The sequence below is a fragment of the Xyrauchen texanus genome, chromosome 16, assembly GCF_025860055.1.
Source record: "Xyrauchen texanus isolate HMW12.3.18 chromosome 16, RBS_HiC_50CHRs, whole genome shotgun sequence".
In the NCBI taxonomy this organism is placed as follows: domain Eukaryota; kingdom Metazoa; phylum Chordata; class Actinopteri; order Cypriniformes; family Catostomidae; genus Xyrauchen; species Xyrauchen texanus.
In genome coordinates, this window is record NC_068291.1 from 20,423,769 (window position 1) to 20,449,097 (window position 25,329).

General features: G+C 37.2%; 1 protein-coding gene across 2 annotated transcripts in view; it reads left to right on the plus strand.

The window, feature by feature from the left end:
• Positions 1–38: 38 nt before the first annotated feature.
• The window catches only part of LOC127657269 (grainyhead-like protein 1 homolog), a 27,840-nt gene continuing 2,549 nt past the window's right edge, over positions 39–25,329 (plus strand). Inside the window, exons 1-13 of one of the 2 annotated variants that reach the window (XM_052145989.1) lie at positions 39–188; positions 2,472–2,658; positions 3,989–4,062; positions 4,315–4,681; positions 5,179–5,261; positions 5,923–6,079; positions 6,972–7,083; positions 9,366–9,460; positions 17,293–17,539; positions 17,620–17,750; positions 20,667–20,695; positions 20,937–21,022; positions 22,824–22,909. In XM_052145989.1, the coding sequence (XP_052001949.1) occupies positions 169–188; positions 2,472–2,658; positions 3,989–4,062; positions 4,315–4,681; positions 5,179–5,261; positions 5,923–6,079; positions 6,972–7,083; positions 9,366–9,460; positions 17,293–17,539; positions 17,620–17,750; positions 20,667–20,695; positions 20,937–21,022; positions 22,824–22,909 (1,674 nt within the window). In that variant the 5' untranslated portion in view covers positions 39–168. Of the gene's footprint in view, positions 189–243; positions 1,358–2,471; positions 2,659–3,988; positions 4,063–4,314; positions 4,682–5,178; positions 5,262–5,922; positions 6,080–6,971; positions 7,084–9,365; positions 9,461–17,292; positions 17,540–17,619; positions 17,751–20,666; positions 20,696–20,936; positions 21,023–22,823; positions 22,910–25,329 lie in introns of those variants that run through there. The other variant, XM_052145990.1, reaches the window with a different exon arrangement.

The following is a 25,329-nucleotide window of genomic DNA, read 5'->3' on the forward strand; positions in this document are numbered from 1 at the left end:
GCCCCAAATTCTCAGTATATCCAAAAAAGCGAGAAAAGCCAACAAAACCCGTTCTCATATACAGGCAATTCTAACGCAGCCCTCATCCCATCCTGAAAACGCTGCTCCTTACAAGAAGAAGGATCGGATTTACAGTACCAACTAGAAAGTCCAGTTCGACCAAAAGAGATGTCACAGGAGCATGACAAGTAAGTTCACCACTGTTGGTCCATACTCTATTTTACTGTGGCATGATCCACTCTCTAACCATCACTGAAAAAGGATGCCACAATTGACATTTTGAATAGCCTAATCATAAACTGTTGGTTGTTGTTGGTTTATTCGTTGAAAGTGACGAAGCCTTTTTTTTTCCGACTTGACTGAGCAATTCTGGAAAATATAGTGACTTACCATGACAAGCTGATTCCGCTACACAGTTGCGCGTCTGGGAACTTCAGTTCACCTGTCATGTTCAGACCTGCTCCGGTCACAGGTGTACCTGCACCTGCTGTGCGAGTTACAGGCGCCGCGCTGTATTAGTCAGACGCGCGCGTTATTTTTTTTATTCATTTATTTTTTTTTTATATCATTTTTTTGCGTTCATTTTCAATAACTTTCGCTTTTATAAATTTCGCGTCTCGCGTCTGAATGGGAAATAAAAGTTGGGGTTTTTAAACATTAAAACATTAGTCTATTTAGGCTTTAAGCGAAGGCTTCTTGTGTAGGTATTACATTTAGATCCAATCTGTGTATTTTTGGCATGGTAAGAATTGACGACACATGCTGGCTGAAAATTTCATTTTAATTCAATTAGCCTACATGCCGTAAAAAAAGAAGAAAAAAAATGTGAAGGGTACGGTTTTTATTTTTACCTCAATTATTGGGATAGTGGAGAAGGAGAGACATGAAATGACTGTGGAGAAGATGGGGATCAGGATCACGAAAGGACTCGAACTCCAGTCGCCCAGTTGCTGCTGCACCTGTGTCAGAGCGCTGCCCAGTTATTTTACCACTATTAATAAAGATCAGTTTATAATTAATCAGGTTAAATTTTGAGTACCACGTTTTGTAAGAGGAACAGTGTTGATTGAAACAGTACACCTGGGTTGGCAATTCCCTCTCAGGAACAGTGTTTAAGCCTTTGTTTAAATCTAATGCGACCTTTCAGGAAAGTTGTATTTTTCGACGGTTCACCTGTAATTAAAACGACTTTGGAGTACAGTATATACCCAAAATATTTGCCTGTTTGTCATCTCAAGCCATGGTCTCTTTCCAAGAACATCCAAACAGAACTTTGTTGATGACTGTCACCATAGCTCAAGCAACTTGAGAACCTGTATCTCTGTGAATCCTGATGAGAAGAAAAACACTATTCTTGGTTAGTGTTTGGAGTTTGGTGGATGTGGCCACAAACGCATCATTAGTAATTATGTGCTTGGTTGCCTCTTTTGTTTTAGAAGAGGGATTGTGTGTCCACCAGCATTTATTGTCCCAGGATAACGGATCTATCAGGTTGCAAAGCCAAAATCAAACAGGGAGAAAGTTAAAGAATGGCACAATTAGTTATCAAATTACTCGTAATCCATTTGCGTTAACCTACCTAGACGCAAAGCTTTGTCATAGCAACTCTATAGGGATTTATTCCACGATTAAAGGCTGTTTGTAAACGAATAAAGAACCAAACCATCATCATGTGCTTATCCAAAATAAAATCAGTGCTAGATTTAAACAAAAAAGTATTTTGGCAATGATTGAACTGAAAAACATTAGATTTAATAGAAATTTCCTTTTTATTTACAAGAAATGTTTTAAATTTCGTGGGCTGAGACCCCAAACAATCCAGCTCTGAAAAGAAACGTGTTTTTTAATAGATGCATTAAACCATCTGACTGTTTTCACATGTTCTCCCTCATCCCTCATCCAAGGTTGTTTAAGATACTCTATTTATCCTTAGTTTACTGCCAGATAATAGCACAAATTACATTCGATACATTAGAGACAAACATTTACAATCTCTTTGAGCTAGCGTTTATTTTGATAATAGATAATGGTGCATAGGATGATGATGTAATTGTGGCGAAAAGACACAGAGACCAAAACCTGTTTTCTTAATGATCTTTGCCACAGAATAGTGAAAAGTTACAAGAGATCCTTCTGTCAAGATTGACAGATCCTCTGACCTTTTACTGGTTGTCTTACTGGTAGAACCAGTGAGACATGTTGTCAAACGGGAAGCTGCGGTCTGTGCCGAGATTTGTTGCTTGGGCTGGTTTAGTCATAAGATTATGAGATAAAGAAGGCATTTTTCACAATGTCTCTTCTGTCAACTTTGACACCACCAATAATGCCAGTACATCAGAGTGTTAATGTACAACATACACCATTGTGTTTCTTTTGTCTTTATAAATCACCCTATTGGTCCACCTTAGGCCTGAAGATTTATTTAGCTGTTGTTCTTCTACTGATGGCTCTTTCTAAACTGTTTCTCACAGTAAACGGGCGTTGCTCGTGCTACAGAATGATCCAGCTTACAACCAGCGGCGACCTTTCACAAGTGACGATGAAGCCTGGAAGTCGTTCCTGGAGAATCCCCTCACAGCCGCCACCAAGGCCATGATGAGCATCAATGGAGATGAGGACAGTGCCGCAGCTCTGGGTTTGCTATATGACTACTATAAGGTATGAATCTGGGAAATGATCACCCATGGAAACATACAGCTCCAGCTTTTATCCACTCACCGACCACTTTATTAGAAACACCTGTACACCTACTTATTCATGCGATTATCTAATCAGCAAATCATGTGGAAGCAGTGCAGAGTATAAAATCATCCAGATACGGGTCAGGAGCTTCAGTTAATGTTCACATCAACCATCAGAATGGGGAAAAATGTATATCATAGTGATTTTGACCGTGGAATGACAGTTGGTGCAAGACAGGCTCATTTGAGGATTTCTGTAACTGCTGATCTCCTGGGATTTTCATGACAACTATCTCTAGAGTCTACTCAGAATGGTGGCAAAAAAAAAACATCCAGTGAGCGGCAGTTCTGTGGATGGAAATGCTTGTTGATGAGAGAGGTCAAAGGAAAATGGCTAGACTGGTTCGAGCTGAAAGAAAGGCTATGGTAACTCAGATAACCACTCTGTATAAATGTAATGAGCAGAATAGCATCTCAGAATGTAAAACATGTCAAAAGTTCAGGTGGTTGGGCTACAACAACAGAAGACTATTTGGGAACTTTAATAGGACCATAGTGTGTATCTATTGAAGTGCTAAGTGAGTGTATATTATAATGGTTACTGTTTAAAGACGTAAACCATGGGTTTTGTTCATGAAAGCCAAGCAGAACAAAGTTCAGTGTAAACTGCTCATAAAATCAATCCTATGTAATTTGTTGCGTTTAACTGAATGTGTCCGTTTATGTAAGATTGATCCATACTACCATATATAGCCAAAACGCAGTAACTACGCCAACACTGAAACTGAGAAAACTTGCATCAAAATGTTTTGATTGTCTAACTAAATGTGAAATATACAAGTTCCACATTACTTTCTCTAAAACTGAGCATAGTTGAACCAAACCCATCTGTCATAGGACTGATCATAGTCTAAAAGATCCGATTTCAGTCATAACTAAATTCTGACAAAAAGACAAGTTACTGCATTATGCCTTTGCAGGGTAGCATAGTGCCTTTTATGTCCCTTAAATTATTCTTTGACAGGGGGATGGGGGGGTTTTAGCTGTCTATGAAGTTTGAACTCGATCTACATTTATAATAACTAGATCTATTACAAACATCATATGTCTAAGTATTACATAACTAATTAAGGATGATTTGGGTGAAATCTGACTTCTTTTTAGTTGAAACATTGCTGACTTGCATACTACTAACAGAATGCCATAGTGTGGCAAATATGTTCTCAGACAGATATAATGGGTCATAAGAGGTAAGGCTGATGCTATTGGATGTGGTCAGACTAACAGAGTTTGTTTGCTTTCCCCAGGTGCCACGGGAAAAGAGAACAATATCCCAGCCAAAGGCTGACGTCCTGGGCTCTGATGTGGATCCCAACAAAAGGTGAAGCGCTTATCAAAGATGCTATAGTCAATGCCTTGTTCCCATACTGTGAAGATGAGACGCTAATTTGTCATGATTATTCTATATGTTTGAATTTGATATAGGTAATTGAGAGCATCTCTTAAAAAAGTGAATAAAGGCATGTCATTATAATTGAATCTTTTGTTCTATATTTCTACAATCTATATCTACTGTATATATATATCTATATTCTGTCTGTCTATTAATGTCATTGATTTACATTTACGGCAGGATCTTAATGTCCCCTCTCCAAGAGACGTCAATGACAGTGGCAGAGAACCGAATCCAGGTTTTGAAAGGAGTACCCCTAAATATTGTTCTTCCAGGGAACCAGCTTGCCCAGGACAAGCGATCCCTTTTCCCCATACCAGATACCACAGTGACAGTGTCCATAGCGAATGTGCCAAACTACCCAGTGAAAACCGAGGGCTCATCACACGGATTCTCCGTCACAGTCTCCAACCCTCACTGCTCAGAACAAGACAGCCATACTGTAGTGTTTGACCGTCAGCTCACCCACAACCAGTATAGCCCCAACACACAACCACGTACCCCAGATTCGACCTTCCCTGAGACCTTTAAGGATGGGACCTCAGAAGTGAGTTAAAGAGCTCTGTTCATCTACATACTCCAAACTTTCTCACACACATCTCTCCTACCTACTACCCCCAGACAATACTTTATTTACTGGTGACTCTAAAGACATAGTTGTATTCAGCCCCCTCCCTACTTTTATTTGAACATGCCAAAATAGCAGCTAGCATGTCATTATACCATTGTCTCTCTTACACAATAAAGTGCTGTATTTTCCTCTGACACACAATAGCAAGGACTTTTTTTCGCTCTCTCTCTCTCTCTCTTTCCCACTCTCATTCATGATCCCTCTCTATACCTTCTCCTTTTTAAACTGGAGGGAGGATTTCCTTAGAAATGCTGCCTCCACGAAACCTCACACACACTGGGAGCTGCATGGGAGAGCCGTTTGTTTTTTCTTTGGCTAAGCAATTAGCTTCCTCTCGCTGACCGAAAGCGCGGCAGTGTGGTGGTTGTTTGCGCTAAAGACAGGCCCTCTATCCCCTCTTTTGTGCTCTACAGGTGTTCTCGTTCCCAGGGGATCTACAGTTACGCATGGCGTCCATCACACAGGAGGACTACACCACTTTTGACACAGTGTCAGGGTAAGCCAGTACTGACTGTCAATAATAAAACTCCAGATAAAAAACATATTACCTTCAAAGATCTCCTGGGAGGTTGCAGCAGTAGTGCAGTCTAGGGCATATGCAGTCATACGCCAAATGCCCAGCTATCTTTCTTAGGATTTTGTGTATGCCCAGCTAAAATAAGTGATGACACGTATGGCCGCAAGAACAAGTAGGATTTTGACACTGTACTTTTTAAATCTACTAATGCGATGCCGCAGAACCATTGAGTTTAACATCGGCCTTTAACAAATACAACAAAGTGACACTTCCTTGTAATAGCAAACAGGGAAACTGTCATGTGTCATCTGATGATTGTGAAATAAAGGCATAGTTGTCATCTTTAACTCATTCTCTTGTAGTTCCAAACTGTTCTTTCATGGAACATAAAAGGAAATCTTAGGCAGAATGTTAGCTTAAGTCACCATATACTTTCATTACATTCCATACAATTAAAGTGAATGGTGACTGAGGTGTCATTCAGCCTAAAATCTCATTTTGTGTACAGTGGAAGAAAGAAAGCCATACAGGTTTGGGTAAACATGAGTTCGAGTAAATGATGACAGAATTTTAAGTTTTGATTGAACTGTACCTTTAAGTCTGTATTAAAAAATTAGCCCACTTTTTGCTTGGTCAACAGAAATAATTTTGAGTACACATTAGAAGCCTCCAAGTCTCTCAGACAGAAGTCAGGTGATGGCACAATGACGTACCTGAACAAGGGCCAGTTTTATCCCATTACCCTCAGGGAGACCGACAATGGCAAACTCCTGCACGGCCCCATCTGTAAAGTCAGGGTAAGATGAATATGCATGTTTTTCTGTGAGCTTTGCATGTACAATGGTCCCAAAAAATATTTGGACACTTAAGTCACACTTATGCTGCAATCGAAATGATCCTACTTCCCACTTCTATTTAAGTGGTAATTACGATTATGTCTCGTTTAGGTGCTTTGTTGTCCGAAAGAACAGGAAACATGGATGACACCAGGTTCAGTCATACATATTTCTTGAGGAACATTTATATTTTGACATATAATACATATTACTTAGTTAGCTTTCTGACAATAATGGAATTTTGGTCAAATACATGCTATTAAAACATGCATAATTTACAACATGCGTCAAATAGTTGCTGATATACATAAATGAATATGACCGAAACAGCAAGCACTAACAATTGTATGGTATGTTGTATGTTGTATGTTTATCATCATTAGCAAGCTAACAGAGTAATAAGTTTTATGGTGTCAAAATAAATGTTCCTCAAAAACATTTTCTGTATGAATGAACCTGACATCGTCCATGTTTCCATTTATTTCCACCAACAAAGCACGTGAATGCGGCTCACTTGTAATTACTCTTCAGAAGTGGAATGTAGGATTATTCCGATAGCACAGGAATGCAGCATAACTACACCTGTGTTTACTCTGCTAGCACACAAGTGTGAACTGACTTCCTGCATCAAATATAAATCACCTTGCGACCCATTGGTTAAACGTAATTGCAAAAATACTAAGTGAAGTTATATCTGCAAAAGGTCTCACTACCATATTTTGTTTGTAGATGCCACTGGGTTTGATATAACTGAAATATTACATTAAATTAATACATTTTTGTTTCCACTGTATTAAGCAGTACTTGTTTGAGAGTGTGTTTTATTAATGGGGAAAAACATTTTTCTTTTCAGAGTGTTGTGATGGTAGTGTTTGGAGAGGAGAAAAACAGAGACGACCAACTCAAGCACTGGAAATACTGGCACTCAAGACAGCACACCGCCAAGCAAAGATGCATTGATATTGGTGAGGATCTCAAAAGAGTCTCCAAACATCCTTCATCCTTTGGGCTTTGTTTTGGTTTATTGGCAGTCACATCTGAAATTCATTGACCTCAATCACTCTTTCACTTCTCTTCACTCTTCTGAGTCTAGTGTAGTTCAGGGCGATGAAAAGAGTTCAGATAGCAGACAGATATAAAGACAGTCCGCAAACTAGACAAAGTGGTGGCTGAAGGTAGGGACAAAACAAAAGGTCCAATCTGATTGAAAGACATTAGAGCCAGATATCAATGCGACCTCCACAATCAACACAACAAGTGGAAGATGAGCACTGAAAAGCATGAAAGGGAACATAGCATTAAGTTGAGTTCAATAAAGGTTGACATCTGTGAAAAGACACTTATTGATATGAGGAATAGTTACAAAATATTAGAATTTTTTATTCACCCTCATGTTGTTAAAAACCTACATGACTTTTATTTATTTTGTGAAACACAAACAAATGTTAGCCTGAATACCTCAGTCATCATTCACTTCATTATATGGAAAAACATTTACGTAAATGGTGACTGAGGCTGACATTTTGCGCTCCTTTTGTGTTCCACAAGAAGAGAGAAAGGCATATGGGTTTGGAACAATATGATGGTGAGTAAATTATGACAGAATCTAATATAATGGTGAACTATCTTTTTCATAAACCTAATAAGTATACACTGAAAAAAAAAGTAAATAAAGCAGAAAAGAATAAGGATTTTCTACATTGAATAAGTTAGTTTAACTTAAAAATATTGAGTAAATTCTACATATGTACTCAATTCAAACTACACAATACACAAAAAATAATGGTTCATTTTTCATTTCTATTCAGACAGAGAAAAAATAGTGTGACCACAAACTTGGTAAAAACAGTGAATTTAAATACACAATCCAGAAATAATTATATCCAGAGAACATAGAGGGGTTGGCAACCCAGAGAAATTATTCATTGTCATTTTCACATAAATATGGAAAAATCAACATTATAAACACGGCATCGACAGCAAAAGTAGCACTTACTGTATAATAAGTGGAAACTCATTCAAAACACACCCTGGAACCTGCAGATTTTGACCTCAGCGACATCGGTATACTATCCATCAAGGCTGCACGATTGACTGAATTAAGAATGAAATCGCAATTTTTCCTTAAATGGTAGCGCTTCACCGCAAAATGCTGCGTTGAGTCAGTGATGTTTGAGCACGGGGGTCCTCTAGTGGCTATAGACTAGAGGACACTTCAGCACATAATATACATAACACTTCAAGTTTAAATCATCTTGCATTGCCTTGCTGTACAGCGAAAGACGCATTTAACAGGTTCCGATATCCTTCTCTCACTCTCCATGCAAAACAAGCTGAATGACATTATATTAGCTATGCTGATTAAAGTGGTTAGGAACAGTTTTCAATTGCTATAGTTCACTCTGCTTGCTCTGTAATGTTATGTTGCTATGGTTACAAACAGTGCATTAATATTGAACAGTGATAAAAACTGACCGGAACTACACGTGCATTCAACGGTTTGAACCGCATGCATTACAGCCAATCAGAATGGAGTATTCAAACAGACCGTGTTATAAATATTATTATCGTGTTTTGTGCACCAAGTGTTGAGGTCTGGGAGTGGAGTTCAGAATCTTTTTTCTATCATCATTAAAGCAAGATGATGTTGTTTAATATAATAGATAGCATGCATTAAGCTTCTCTGTGGATGGCTTATGTGTGTTATGTGGTACATGATTAAAATATGTTAAAAAAGTATTGAAATTCTAGTACACTTTTAGAAGCATGGCTTAATTCAGTGCTATTGTTTGAGTAAAATGTACAAAGAGTTAATAAAATGAACTTAAAAAGTATAGTGAAGTAAACTTTACTAGTGTAATTCTAATTACAACCATCAAAAATGTTGTATAGCCTTTACCTGAAAATAGGGTCAGTTAAATTTTCTTGCAATTTATGCTTGGGAATGTTTTTCTAGGTTTTTATAAATGAACCTCTCTCCAAATGTTTTTCAGTGTAGTATTTTGAACTGAAGATTTTTTGTGTGTAAACATTTTTTTTTAGCTTTCATGCTTTTATCTAAAAAGCTCATTAACATTCAATTATAGTGTAAAATTGTCAGTATTCCCCTGTTTTTTTGTCTGTGACGGAGACTATAAATTATGATACAACCAAGGGCATTAAACCCCTCTCCATTTACCTGTTCTTTTGCAAAAATTAACATCAAGTTATCCACTTATTCTGTCTATACTCTTTTTTTCTCCCACAGCGGACTACAAAGAAAGTTTCAACACCATCAGCAATATTGAGGAGATTTCATATAATGCCATTTCTTTCACGTGGGACATCAGTGAGGAAGCAAAGGTAAAATACTTTGAAACACGTTATTTTTCCTTGGTTCAAAGGAAGATATTTGATATATAATATAATTAAATATATACTTTTTCGCATTGACTATTTGCACTAGGTGTAAATAGCACCTGCCACACAGCGGGACTATTTACACTCCAATAGTTTAGTGGAAACACTGAAATTAAAGTCAAACTGCAGCCATTGCAATTGTGTAGTGTGTAAAAATGGTGTGTGTGAGATTTTATCAAGTGGACGTCCTGGGCTCGATTTCCCCCTATGTCCCACTTTTTTCCCCATCTTGTCTCCTGTCTCCACTTTTAATATTTCCTTTAATACTACTTAAATACAAATTAACATAAAGGTTGATTGATTGATTGATTTTGGACATTGTGGGGAGTTGAGAAAAAGATGCGAATAAAATGAACCATGTTTTTACTATAGTTATATGCTTTTTCACCATATTTTTAATGCAATTAACCATGCGTTACTACAGAAATATGGTGTTAATATAGTAAACATGTTTAATTTTGTGGTTTACTATAATTTTGCTACAAAATACCATTGTGATGCTATGGTTACGGTAGTAAAACCATGGTTATTTTTGTAAGGTAAGGTGAGGGTAAGGTTTAGGGTTAGGGGTTGGTGTAGGGTGTCTGTGGGACTCTAAATAAACACAATACACACACTGCAGTGATACTGTGTGCTAGTATTTAATTAGGAGTGCAAATAGTGTCTAACACTATTTGCTTTTAGTGCAAAGAATACGCTTTTTGTTGCTAGTTATACTTTCTACTGTTTATTAATATTGTTCTTACTTTTGATTGGTCTCTTCTGGAGTGTAGAACAATAATTGGCTTTGCATTCAAAAAGTTTTAGGTTTCTTAAAGGATTTCAAGTAAATAATAGCAAAAAGTTGTTGTTTTCTGTTGAATTTCTTGGTATGTAGTTAAGTATGTATTTGTTGGTATGTAGATAAAGGATCTTAAAATAGCCATGACCTAAAATACGACAGAGGTGGAGATTTACACTCAAAATAGAGCCAAAACCGAACACTTTACACAAACAAAAGGGTGTTGTTATTCAAGCAACACAAACAAAGTGTGCTGTTTCTCCAGGAATATAAGGTGTCGTTCAGACAGAATAATTTAGAGGACGTGTGACACAGGAATTTTCCAAGATTATTTTTATTCAGTCGGGTTGCTTGAGCTGGTCATTTGTGTTTTTTCAACATTAATCAAGTCTTTAGATGAAGATGTTGGATTTATATTTCTGAATCACTGACACACATGAGCATTGTTCGAGGTGTACAGTATGTGTTTAGTTTTGAGGATTTGTTCTCAACTCATTACACCTGTCAGTTCTATTGTGTACTACATTGATGCATTTGTGGGGAGGCGTTTGGGTGAGACGCACCCAACAAAGAATGAGGAAACACAGTTGGGGGAGTGAGTATTATGCTATAAATGTGGTTTATGAGGACATTTCTTCACATGTGTTAATAGCCGTGCACTGCTGGCCACATTAGTGGATTAGTCGATCTGGAGTGCAAAAATGATGCTGTCTAACACTTGCTCTTTCGCATCCTGTGTCATGACAGAGATGCGCAGGCCCACCGTGTTGTCAGAGAGTGGAATAGAATCATGCTTAGAAGCCGCTGTCTCTCCTACATAAAAGGAAGTCATATCTTTTGCTGCTGAAGAATCAGTGTCTCTCCAATGTTATGTGCCTTGTCTGCCTTGGCAATACACAGCACAATGTGATATGAAGCTTCAGTGGCCTTTACATTTAATTTGACAAATTCTCAGGAACTTTTTTCTGACATTGAAAGGCTTAAAGTTTTCTTTGGAAAAACTCAGGAGGTTTTCCTGCTACCTCAGCATGCTTGGCGTCAAGGTGTCTGGTAGCAGGTCGCATGCTGTCATTAGCTAACATCTCCTGACAAACGACACATCAATTTGTGGTGAATCAACTGATCCTGTCCATGTAAATCCTGCTCATCAAATCATTGTCTTTTGGGTTTGACCCCTGAAACTGAAGGATTCGAATTTGGTGGTCTCAGAAACCGCTCCATTGTAATTAACGACTAATATGTCACATCTGCTTTATTGGTGGGCTTGACAAATATCAGAGAAACTTCACAAAGGTTCTTTATAAAAAATAAAAAATATATATTATTTTTTTTGCCTATTAGTTTCAGAACTCTTTAAATAATTTAATAAATATAATATAATAGTTAAACTCAATACATATAAATATACATATTAATGATTTAATTAAATAATTACTCTATGCCTCCCCTGACATTAGGAATGGCAATACCACTTATTCTCTTTTAGATCCGATTCCAAGTACTTTTAGGCCAAGATTGCCTATATCGATACCAATAACGATACCTCTAATGAACTGAATTTTTATGAATTCATTGGATACAATTATTAACTTAAATTATTACTTACATTTTTTATATATTTATAGGTCTGAGCAGAAAATTATTAGGCTGCTTTATTTACCCTTTGAAAATGAGTTAGTATAAACCACATATAAAACCTCAAAATTTACCATCGATATTATTGTATGGTTACTAAAACCAAGTAACCATATGGATACTACAGTAATGCTGTAGTAAAACAGTGGTTAATTGTATCAAAACCTTTGTTACTGCCAAAAAGAAGAAAAAAATCATGGTTACAACAGTCGTGGTTACTAGTCATGGTTAATAAATACAATACCACTACAGTAAATCCATGGTAAGTTTTCATAAAGGTATAAATTATTAACGAGGATTAAAGATCCTTATCAATGTTTTGTTTTTTTTATCCCCTTTTTCTCCCAATTTGGAATGCCCAGTTCCCACTACTTAGTAGGTCCTTGTGTTTGCGTGGTTACTCGCCTCAATCTGGGTGGCTTGAGAACAGGTCTCAGTTGCCTCCGCTTCTGAGCTTCTGGCTTGCTGTGCATGACACCGCAGAGACTCCCAGCATGTGGAGGCTCATGTTACTCTCCGTGATCCACGCACAACTTACCACACGCCCCACTGAGAGCGAGAACCAGTAATCGTGACCATGAGGAGGTTACCCCATGTGACTCTACCCTCCCTAGCAACCGGGTCCAATTTGGTTGCTTTGGAGACCTGGCTGGAGTCACTCATCATGCCCTGGATTGGAACTCGTGACTCAAGGGCTGGTAGTCAGTGTCAATGCATGCTGTACCCAGGCCCCATTATATCAATGTTTTAACTACTCCTGTAATAATTGTCAATCAAGCCAATTTTAATACATACTATGTCTAGGTTTGTCTTTACATAGTGTGAATAACTCCAGATGCTGTTTGTCTGTCAATACGTCAGGAAAGCACTGCTCACTATTTGAAAGATCGATTTGACTGAAAGGGTGAGCACTGTCTGACTGCTTGTGTATTTGAGTATTTCTGCACGTCAAGATGAGCGGAAGAAAAAATTAGTTCTGGTGCCATGCAACTGTTCACAATATAATTATTTTCCACTTTGAAGCTTATGAGATGCATTAATATTCATGTAATCTAAATAATAAGATCACTCGTTAAAAAAAGCGTTGATGGTGTGGGGTGTAACGCCAGTACAATTGTGTCTTTTTGTGCAGGCGACTCGGGTATGAATCCGCCTTAGTCACTCTCTTTTTCATTTTCTGTTTCCTGTCTCCACTCTTTATATTTTCTTTAATACCACTTATTATAATGATTAAATTATTATAATGAATACAAATTTAGTTTTACTATAGTAATATTGTAGTACCCATATTTTCTTGGCTGAAACCATAGATTTGATGCAATTAACCATGGTGTTATTACAGTAATATGGTTAATATAGTAACCATGTTTTATTTTGTGGTTACTATGATTTTACTAGAAAATACCATGGAGATACTATGGTTACGGTAGTAAAACCATGGTTAATTTTTTAAAGGAAGGTTAGGTTTAGGATTAAGGGATGGTGTGGTGTGTCTGCGGGACCGTAACCAATAAACACAATAAACGCGCTCAAGTAATACCCCTATACTGAATGTTAGGGTGCAAATAGTATATCTGCCACATCTAACTTTAAGTTCCCCTATTATTCCCAATAAAGTAAACAATCCAGTGTGTTTAATGGATAAAATTATATTTTTGCAGACTACTGTTGTCCTAAAACCAGGATGCAGATCATAAGATAGGCCCAGCGCTGTAGGATACTCATCCGTGTGCACAGTCTATGGTGTGCTCTTTGTTTGCAATGTGTGTGGGTGTGGTTATGAATATAAAAAAGAGAGAAAGAATATCAGCGAAAGAGAAAAGGACAATAAGATCCTTGGAGGTTGGAAAAAGGAATAGAGGAACTGATTGCCACCACTTTTGCGCTCCCTAGTGGATACTTTGAGAAGTTACAGGTCTTGAGGGACAACTTGTGCAAGTATTTAAAAATCTGTCAGTAATTCTTATTCTTATATGGAATGATGCCTTCATATATATTTATTAAAATACAGGGATTAAATATATATAAAGGTCATAGTTATATATATATATATATATATATATATATATATATATATATATATATATATATATATATATATATATATATATATATATATATATATATATAATGTATATATATTTAATCCCTGTCTAATCCCTGTCTTATTTTGAGATAACGATCAACTGGCTGTATGTTATCCCTTTTATTTTACAACTACTAATCAAATAAAGGAATATATGGACATGGAATCCTGACAAATTAAGTTCAGTTAGGAAACTCTATGGTGCAGTCTGATAGATCACCCTGGCACAACTTTCTACATTAACCAATCAGAAACTCTTTTTTTACTCATCAAATAATATAACCCACCTACGCATCGTAGTGGCACGGCTGTAGCAGCATGGTACCATCCAGCGTTTCTTCCTCCACCTCCCCAGCACCACATGTCTAGATCTGCTCTAAGGCTATAGGGTTTTATGTTTGTTCATTAGAAGCAGCACACTTCTCTGTCACACTTCTCTGTCAGCGCATGGTTCAGTGCAACAGCAGCAGCATATTTACTCATGTTAAGTAGCAGCAGCAGCAGCTCAGCATGCGTAGAGCAGATCTAGTCTGCCAAGACCAAGTCCATACCATGTCATATATATATATATATATATATATATATATATATATATATATATATATATATAAATAATAACTCAGAAAGTTGTCCTAACTCAACTGAAATAATTTTAATATGTTGAGATTATTTTAATGTGTGACAAGAAGAAGACTGCAAAGTGCAACAAGAGACATGGAACTAGCACAGCTATGTTGGAAATGGTCGAATAAACAGTTTAGAGGTCATTATACAAAAATAACTGACCAGTGAACACACCGACTGACCAATCAGATTAAAATATTCCAGAGAGCTGTGTAAAATATATATTTTTATATATTTTTTTAATATTTGTAAATTAATGTATGATATGTAATGATTTGTTGGAGTTAAACAAAAAGATGAAGAGCTGTAAGCATGTTTTTTTTCTTTTTGAGAATTGTACTATACTTAATTTGAAACTCCAAATAGTCCCATGTGCTGTGATTCTATCCTATAGCCAAAAGGGGCCGACATACAATACAGTAAATTATACTACTATCACAGTCCTCCCACAAAAAAAGAACAACCCTTTATTATACTGGTTTCATCCTCTGAAATTGCTCCACACATTTCATGTCTTAAAGGGATAGTTCACCCAAAAATGGAAATTCTCTCATACCATCCCAGATGTTTATGACTTTCTTTCTTCTGCTGAACTCAAACAAAGATTTTTAGAAAAATATCTCAGCTCTGTTGGTCCTTCTAATGCAAATGAATGGCAGCCAGAAAGCAGTTAAAAGCAGCATGAATATTCCAGTGGTAAAATCCATGTCTTCAGAAGCAATATGATAGGTGTGGATGAGAAACAGATCAATATTTTATCCCTTTTTTAATATAAATCTCCACATTCACTTACATATGTGAAAGTGAATCTAGACAGGTACCACATGCGACTTTCAGATGTGGAAATTTATAGTTAAAAAATACTTTAAAATGTTTCTGTTTCTCACCCATACTTATTATATCACTCCAGAAGACATGGATTTAACCACTTTAGTCATATGGATTACTTTTATGCTGCTTTTTGTACCTTCAGATTTATGGCCACCATTCACTTGTATTCTCTGTATGGACATAAAGAGCTGAAATATTCTTCTAAAAATCATACACATACAGTTGAAGTCAGAAATGTACATACACTTATGTTGAAGTCATTAAAACGACTTTTTAACCACTCCACAGATTTCATATTAGCAAACTATAGTTTTGGCAAGTCATTTAGGACATCTACTTTGTGCATGACATGAGTACTTTTCCAACAATTGTTTAGAGACAGATTGTTTTACTTTTAATAGACTATATCACAATTCCAGTGTGTCAGAAGTTTACATACACTAAGTTTTCTGTGCCTTTATGCAGCTAGAAAAATTCCAGAAAATGATGTCAAGCCTGTAGGTAATTAGCTTCTGATTATTACTGCTAATTGGAGGTGTACCTGTGGATGTATTTTAAGGCCTACCTTCAAACTCAGTGCCTCTTTGCTTGACATCTTTAAGACAATAACTGACTTTGAGGCAAAGCCTGTCCTCTTCATTCCCGTAATCCACTTCTCTACCTTCCAACGTTTAAAAAAAAAAATCAGCCAAGACCACAGAAAAAAAATTGTGGACATCCACTGGTCTGGTTCATCTTTGGGAGCAATTTCAAAATGCCTGAAGGTAGAACATTCATCTGTACAAACAATAGTGCACAAATATAAACACCATGGGACCATGCAGCCATCATACCGCTCAGGAAGGAGACACATTCTGTCTCCTAGAGATGAATGTAGTTCGGTGCGAAAAGTGCAAATCAATTCCAGAACAACAGCAAAGGACCTTGTGAAGATGCTGGAGGAAACAGGTAGACATGTATCTATATCCACTGTAAAACGAGTCTTATATCGATATAACCCGAAAGGCTGATCAGCAAGGAAGAAATCACTGCTCCAAAACCACCATAACAAGCCAGACTACAGTTTGCAAGTGCACATGGGGTCAAAGATCTTACTTTTTTTACTGTTTGGCTATAATGACCATTGATATGTTTGGAGGAAAAAGGGTGAGGCTTCCAAACTGAAGAACATCTTCCCAACCGTGAAGCATGGGGGTGGCAGCACCATGTTGTGGGGGTGCTTTGATGGAGGAGGGACTGATGCACTTCACAAAATATATGACATCATGAAAATTATGTGGAAACATTGAAGCAACATCTCAAGACATCAGCCGGGAATTTAAAGCTCGGTCACAAATGGGTCTTCCAAATGGACAATGACCCCAAGTATACCTCCAAACATGTGTGTGTTTTTGTTTGTGCTTTTGTTTTGAGTTTAATTAAACTCTATATTAGTATCCCTCCTCCTTCCCGGGTTTCGGCACCAGTGTAAGGGGGTTAAGATGGGCAAGGAGGAGGCGAGAACCAGCTTGTCAATATAAATAATAATTTAATTAAACTCAAAACAAAAGCACAAACAAAAACACACACATGACGGACATCACTATCTCTCTCTCCCGCACAATCCTCCGCAGTCGACCTTTATCCCTCTCGGAGGCTTGATTAGCCTGATAAGGGACCGGGTGTGTATGATCAAGACCCGGCCCTGCATTCCGCCCTGCCACAACTGCTTATTAAGCTGGAATAGGAGAAACAAATTATTCACACAGTTGCATTAAATTGTAACTGAATGAAGTAATGACAGCACAGCATTAATTCATCCCATTCTTCCATTTCCAGATCTTCATCTCAGTGAATTGTTTGAGCACTGACTTCTCCTCTCAGAAGGGAGTGAAGGGCCTGCCGCTCAACCTGCAGATCGACACCTACAGCTACAACAACCGCAGTAATAAACCCATCCACCGCGCTTACTGCCAGATCAAGGTCTTTTGTGACAAGGGTGCAGAACGCAAGATCCGCGATGAGGAGAGGAAACAATCACGCAGGAAGGGCAAGTGTCCCGATGTCAACCCTCCTTTGGGAAACTGTAAGCACTGCTTCTTTAACATTAAGATGTTGACAGAGAATTTTTGATTTTCATTCTATTCTTTTCAAATTTCTCCTCAGTTGGGGTGGAAATGAAGGTGCCCCTCCTGCACAAGCGCAGTGACATTACAGTCTTTAAGACAATGACTGACTTTGAGACACAGCCTGTCCTCTTCATTCCCGACATCCAATTCTCTACCTTCCAACGTCATGTGAGTACCAGTTCAAAGTTCAAACCTTGTGTGAAAACATTTGTGTAGGGCAAAATATGCACATTTATAGTAAATTATCACACTACATAGATATGTTTTAATCTCTTGGAAACAATTGGTGGCTAATAAGCTAATGATGCTCTACAGAATGGAAATTTCTGAAGCAAGCATGGTATTATAGTCTTTTTTTTACATTACGTCTTTGACAAACTGAAGAAGGCTTTTGGATGAAACTTTTGTTTTTATTCCACTGCTGCAAAACAATAAAAGACTATTTTCTATAGAGACATTTTTAGAGTGGGAGAGTGTGGTGGCTAAGATTTTTACATTATATCTTTGTCAGACTTATGAAACTCAGGTGCACTGTGCTCTGCAAGTGTACATCTTATGTATACTGCAGTAGACACGTAGCTTATACAGTGCGTGTAGTATAACATTGCGCCTGAGGACAGGTGATAAGATAAGAAAATGTAGTATATAATGTGCATGTCTATTTGCAAGGGATTTGACTGGCTGTTCAAATATACAATGGCCTTCGATAAAGTTTCCCTCTATTTATTTTTGTGTTTAATAGACACTTTTTATGCAAAGCAACTACTGATTGTACAGCAACTTGCATGGCTTTTTCCCCCAACAGGAGAGTGAGGTTGAGTGCTATTTAGGGCACAACGATGATAGTGCAGAATTGTGACCTCAGTTACTCTCTAGCTCCTGAATTACTCTTTCCCGGGATTGAATCCTTTCCATTAGTGGCCCAGAATCTAATCTGTTAGACTTAGCCCAGACCTTGGTGAACTTCTTGTAAGAGGGAATCTTATCAAACTTGGCATATGATTATATATGGATTATAGGAATAAATGGTCTGGTCATTTTCAGTTAATAATTCTAGATGAATTCAGTTATGGCTTCAATCAATCAATCAATAAATAATTAGAAATCAATATATTTGAGTGATTTGTCCTTGCTTTTTTAACAGTTCTATTATGATTTGTTAAAGGGATAGTTCACCCAAAAATTCAAATTCTCACATCATTTACTCACCCTCATGCCATCCCAGATAAGTATAACTTTCTTCTGCTGAACACAAACAAAGATTTTTAGAAGAATATCTTGGCTCTGTAGGTCCATACAATGCAAATGAATGGTGGACAGAAACTTGAAGGTCCAAAAAGCATATAAAGGCAGCATAAAAGTAATCCTTATGCCTCCCGTGGTTAAATCAATGTATTCAGAATCGATTGACATTTATGCATTTGGCAGACGCTTTTATCCAAAGCAGTGAACTAGCACAGTGAACTTATTACAGGGACAATTCCCCCGGAGCAACCTGGAGTTAAGTACCTTGCTCAAGGACACGATGGTGGTATAACCATTCGGTATAATAGGTATGGGTGAGAATAGGATCACTATTAAAGTCCTTTTTTATTATAAATTCTCCTCCCTGCCCAGTAGGTGGCGATATGCATCAGAATGTGAATAGCCAAAAAACAAAAAAGAGATGTAAAAAAGGACTATGATGGCACGATGAAGAAACCTCTCAATATAATCTCTTCGGTTCTCTATCACCATCCATATATGAATGGATTGCCATAACAACATATTGACATAGTCTCTATCGCATATGTGAGTAACTGAGAAATGTGAGACTAATTTCATAGAAACAGCAGATTGTCAATATGTCAAGGTGACCAGAATTATGTGGTTTGCCAGGAACACAGTGATTTCTTACTGTTATGAAATCCGGCATTTATGGCATGGGTTTGGCTGTTATCAGATAGTACTCTGAGGGTTCTTGGCAAGGTATCACACTTTAAGCCCACACATGTTTTTATTTTTGTTTAATTTGATGAGACGAAACAAGCATAATTTGCCCTTCCTTTAAATTAATAACTGAAATAAACATCAGTGGTACCTGTCTGACTTTAACTTTAAGGCTCTAAACCCTTAAAAACCTTTAAAACAGTAAGACTTCTAGGTAGAAGCCTTCATTTAACTTCACCCTGCACCTTTAGTCCACACACCTGTTCACCCATTAAGCTGAAATCACATGACCATCCGTTCTTTACGAAAGCAAATGTTTGACACTCTCCTTAAACATAACCTGTGATCATAGTTGTGCATTGGCATTGAAATCCAGAGTATGTCTAAAAATAAGCTTCAGGGTATTTACTCTCCACTAAATTCACAAAAAAGGAACAAAAATGTGAACTTTGGCTTACTGCTCCAGTGTCACAAAAATGGGTTCAATTCAGTTCCCTGCAAGCGTGTTAATGTGCTATTTCTGTGGATGCACTTATCTGCTCATGCAATGCATCGGTGTTGATTCAAATGTTCTTCTAACTTTTGTTTTTGAATGGTCTGCTTTATGCTATGGGGGTCTGATGGTTTTTCTATACATTTAAATATGAATGCAATACATGCTTTTTATTATTATAAACATCAAAAATCATAGATTTCATCACTCAGAAATATTCACAGAAATCCCTGTTTGGCATTATACATGCTAAAATGTTTTAAGAAAAATAAATGTAAATATAATATAATATAATATAATATAGTGTAGTAAAACAATATTACATTTTAAAAGTTTTAAAATATAAAAGTATATATTGCTGTTTATTACTATGCATTGTTATATTGGTGCATATATATAAGAGTGATTAAATATTATCATTCTTTGTGTTTATTTAGTAAAAAAATGGAACAATAGTTTTAGACATGTTCATATATATGCCTATGTGATTTCCCTTGCACATTTCTTTGCACATAACTGAATGTCCATACTGAAGCAGAACAAAGACACTTGAGTTTAAACAGGTTAATATGTGTTATACTTTAACCCTAAAAAGCCCTTATAATTAAATTTGTTAAAATGTGTCTAGAATATTTGCTAATGTTTTTCCCCCCTCATTACAGCCTTTCTCTCCTGAGGACTCTGAGGAAGGGTAAGAGCTTTCTGTCTTTTACCTACTTTTAGCCCATTTGTGTTAATATTGTAATTCTTGTTCAAGAGTGCAGGGGTGGGATTACAAATTTGCATTATTAGATCAAAACCGCCTGTACAAAGTTTTCAGAAAATATATGTTCTATTTAGCACCTCTTTTCTGTAGGGATAACCTATAGGAAGAGCAGGTTTCTCAGAACTACACTCATTATTACATCTCTTTTTCTTTTTCATATCTTCAGCTCTGGGATGAAGAGATTAACTTTTTCCGAGGAGGAGTTTGGATCACCTCCTAATAAAGTTGCAAGGATGGATGAGCCAAAAAGAGGTGTGTTTTAACTGGAACTGGGTTGTAACACCCTGGCCTGGATGGGACAGAATTGTGTTTGTTTGTGGGTGTTTTTTGGCACTCTGTTGTATTATTGTTGTTATGGTGCAATGCCACTTGGTTGATTTCAAATAAAAACTCGCAAAAACACGCTCATTTAAAACACACAAAACACATTGTGTGGTCTAAAATGGGTTCTAATTATGGACTAATATGTCTTAACATTACACGCAGGGCTGGATTATGGACAGGGCCAGTAGGGCCAATGCACTGGGGTTTCAGACAGCCAGGGGCCTCCAAAGCCTCAAACCATGCAGCCAGAGACTACCAAACGAAGTTGAGAACCAGGGCACTCAGCATATACACTACGAGCTGACCAGGGTCCATGGGCCTTTGGGCAAATTCAGTGTGAGCTAGCCACTAGGGCCCCCGGGCATTAGAATATAACAATTTCAAAATAAAAAAAGCAAAAATCCATGTTTAAAAAAAAGCCCATGTTTAAAATTCCCACAAAATTGCTGTTGTCGCTTGACATATTAAGGCACTGATACAATCACTGCAAAATGTTCCTAATGCTTCACTTAAAGCTAGAAAGAATAAGGAAATAACTGAGAAACAGTATACTGTTTGCGTAAACATTCAGAATATGCCCAATCTGCTGACATTAAATCTGAAGTATGTAATTTCTGAGACTCTAGCACCACCGAAAGCATTTGCAAAAATAAATACAATATTTTCAAATCAGCTTTCTGAATATACCCCTTCCCTGCAGTCAGATAGTCCTTCAAATACCCTCAAAACAAACAAATACATTTTTATAGCATCACAGAGACAGTGTTTAGAGTTTTCAAGAAATGTAACCTATGATTGGCTTACTTATAGTTGTCTCTGCATATTAAAATAGAAGAAAGCACTGAAAAGGTTTAGCTTAAAAATGTGACTTATTTCATATCAGTGACTACATACTTCATTCTATGAATAGAATCCACATGATGTCAGTAAAAGTAGTTGTATTAACTACTCGATGATGACGGAAAATAACATGTATGCAGTAAATATGCATGATTTGTCATGTTTACATTCCTACATGCCTTCGTGGCGTTAATGATAAATGCTAACATGCTACAGTATGTGCGGCCATAACATACACCAGTAACCCTCTGATATTGGGTTTTAATAATAATATAATCCACGTCTTATCTCAAAGTCTGGCAGAAAGGTCAGGAGGGCAGGCAGCAACCCTAACAAAAATCGAGAGTTCATTGCAAACTTTCCGCAAATTGTCCATTGTTGCCAAAGGTTTTCTGCAGATTCACCACTGCCAGTAAAGAGCTGCAAACTTCTGGCAAACATTTGTGTTTGAATGTATTTTGCCAGATTTGTAGCCAAAGGCAACACATCAGTTTTGGAATAGAATGTTATGTATGTAATCGGTGTACTCCGGACTCTCCACATCACTGAACCTCCCTTCCTCCACACTATAAGCTCAGAGTTCCTAGTAATAGATTGGGATGCTGCCCAGTATGCTGGGGGTATTTGGGTGAAAGGGGATGGGGGTGGTGCACTGGTGTTTATGGACATGGTTAGCTATCCCAACTGAAGGGAACAGCATGTAGGGTACAAGGTCACTAAAAGCATGCAATGGAAAAACATATCACCACCACATGAAAGACTTAGCAGTAGATGACATTCTGGTAAATGTTATATTTTTGTTTGCAGATCTGACCTCTGTTTCAAGAAAATTGAGGTTGCAGTGTGTGCATGAGCGATCATAGCTGACCACATTTCTCTGCCTTTGCAGTTTTGCTGTATGTGCGTAAGGAGACAGAGGAAGTGTTTGATGCCCTCATGTTGAAGACTCCAACTCTAAAAGGCCTGGTGGAAGCAGTGAGTTCATCTCTTAAGTCACAAAATCACAAAAGGATCACACAACACTATTCGGGGTTCTTGCTAATGAAAGCAACACTATTGCTCATATTTAGGATTAGGGTTTTGCTCAAACATTAAACACTATGGGAATTGACTAAGAATGAACTGGACTCAGTAAAAGCCCATATTATTTGCCATGCTGGTTTAGGACCCAATTCATCAAAGCATTTATGTAGATCAGACAAAGGTTCAAATGCAACCACAAAATCTGTGCTGCATGATGTAATTCTGATGTGGGACGGCTCTAAATGCTATATCGGGAAAGGATGCAGCACAGCAAACCCCTGTTATCTGTCACACTCTTCCAGGACTGTACAACATCACACCAGTATTGTGATCCAGACACCTAAATCAACTTTTAAAAATGCTGAAAATGTACTTTACTATACCACGTATCTGGATATATGCCAGGTTATAACACTCATCTCCATCATTTTATCATTATTTTATGAATAACTGCTGCCATGATCAACAGAATATATACACAAACATATATTTGAAATACAATTCAGTTTACTGCTTGCTTTCCTCAGGTGGGAATAGCGCACAATGTTAAAAGAATAGTTAAAAACAAAAATGAAAATTCTCTCATCATTTACTCACCCTCATGCCATACCAGACATGTATGACTTTTTTCTTCTGCTGAAAACAAAGATTTTTAGAAGAATATCTTAGCTCTATAGGTCCATACGATTCAAGTGAATGCTGATCAAAACTTTGAAGCTTCAAAAATCACTGTAAAGCAGCATAAAAGTAATCCATTTATTAAGAAAAAAGTAATCCAGTGGTTAAATCTAAGTCTTCAGAAGTGATATAATAGGTGTGGGTGAGATATCGATCAATATTTAAGTGCTTTTTTTTTTTTTATACAATAAATATCCCTTTTAGCCACCAATTTCATATTCTGAAAGTGAAAGTGGAGATTTATTGTAAAAAATTATTGAAATATTGATATTTTTTAACCCAAAGTGATTGCATTGCTTCAGAAGATAAAAATGTAAGCACTGGAGTCATATGGATTACTTTTAAGCTGAATTTTATATGATTTTGGAGCTTGAAAAGTCTGGTCATATTCACTTGCATTGTATGAACCTGCAGAGCTGAAATATTCTTCTAAAAATCATTGTTTGTGATCAGCAGAAGAAAATAAAAGTCATACACTTCTGAGATGACATGAGGGTGAGTAAATGATAAGAACTTTTTCATTTTTGAGTGAACAATCCCTATTTGGGATAGTTTTCGGCAAAAGGAATGGAATGACAATGACTGAATTTAAAATACTCAAGACGCAGCACTATTTCAGCACTGTTTTCACCTTATTAAACTAGATTGCGTTTGGTTAGTGAATAAGATGCAAGCTTTTGTGCTAAAATACCATGCGCAGAACTGTTTAGTGAATTTGCTCCTAAGTATTACGTTTTGGTGCATAACTTGTCCCCAACACTTTTTGCCTCAGTCATGAATGATCTCAAATTGTGAGATAAAACTTATGATTTTTGTCTAGCGACTAAATGGGCAAAAAGTTAATAAATAAATCACCACAGGCATACATGGAAAGATGAAACCAAGACATACAGTATCTTGGGACCAGAATATTGCAGAGTTTTAAGGGTGTTTTATTTTTTTACTTGGGCCAGTCAGCAAACATACCACCCTATAGCAATTGCTTAGAGCACCCTAGTAACTGCATGGTAACATGCTAAAATACACACCAAACACCTTAGCAAACACATAGCAATGCCCTGACAACACCCTAGCGTCATGTTGTTGAGTTTTGCACAACCAAGCAGCACTCACATTTTCTCAATTCACTCAAAATCCAGTTTGACAATGCAATTTGAATGCTGTAGTGGTAGGTCATTTAAGGACACGCACACAGAGAGGAGGGGAAACAATCTGTTTTATAATGCATCCCTTGCACTGCAAAAAATAGACAATAATACCTGCAAACTCTCGTTTTTTTTCCGAGCTCTCACTCAAAAATGATATATCCCATCCTAAACCGCAGCTCAGTTCCTAATACAGCACAGAACCTCACAGAAAAAAAGAACACAGGAATAGAAAGAAAAACGAGGCCAACAAAGTGCACCACGTGGAGAAAAGTCCTTGCAGTTGGAGTCTGAGTCAGGGGGATTTAGTAGGGACAGTGATTTAATAGGGACATTGACTATAAAGCTGTGTGTATTATAAACAAAGCAGGAGGCCAAACTCTCAACAGTCAAATGAGCTTTGTGCTTCAACTAAAAAACAGATCAAACTAGCATGTTTTTAATGCAAAGTGTGTTTAATAAAATACTTCACACACATTGCAGCACTTCTGCCAGCCTCTGAGAGTGAGTAATGGGAATGTCAGGATAACGTCAGCAGGTTGGAAACAC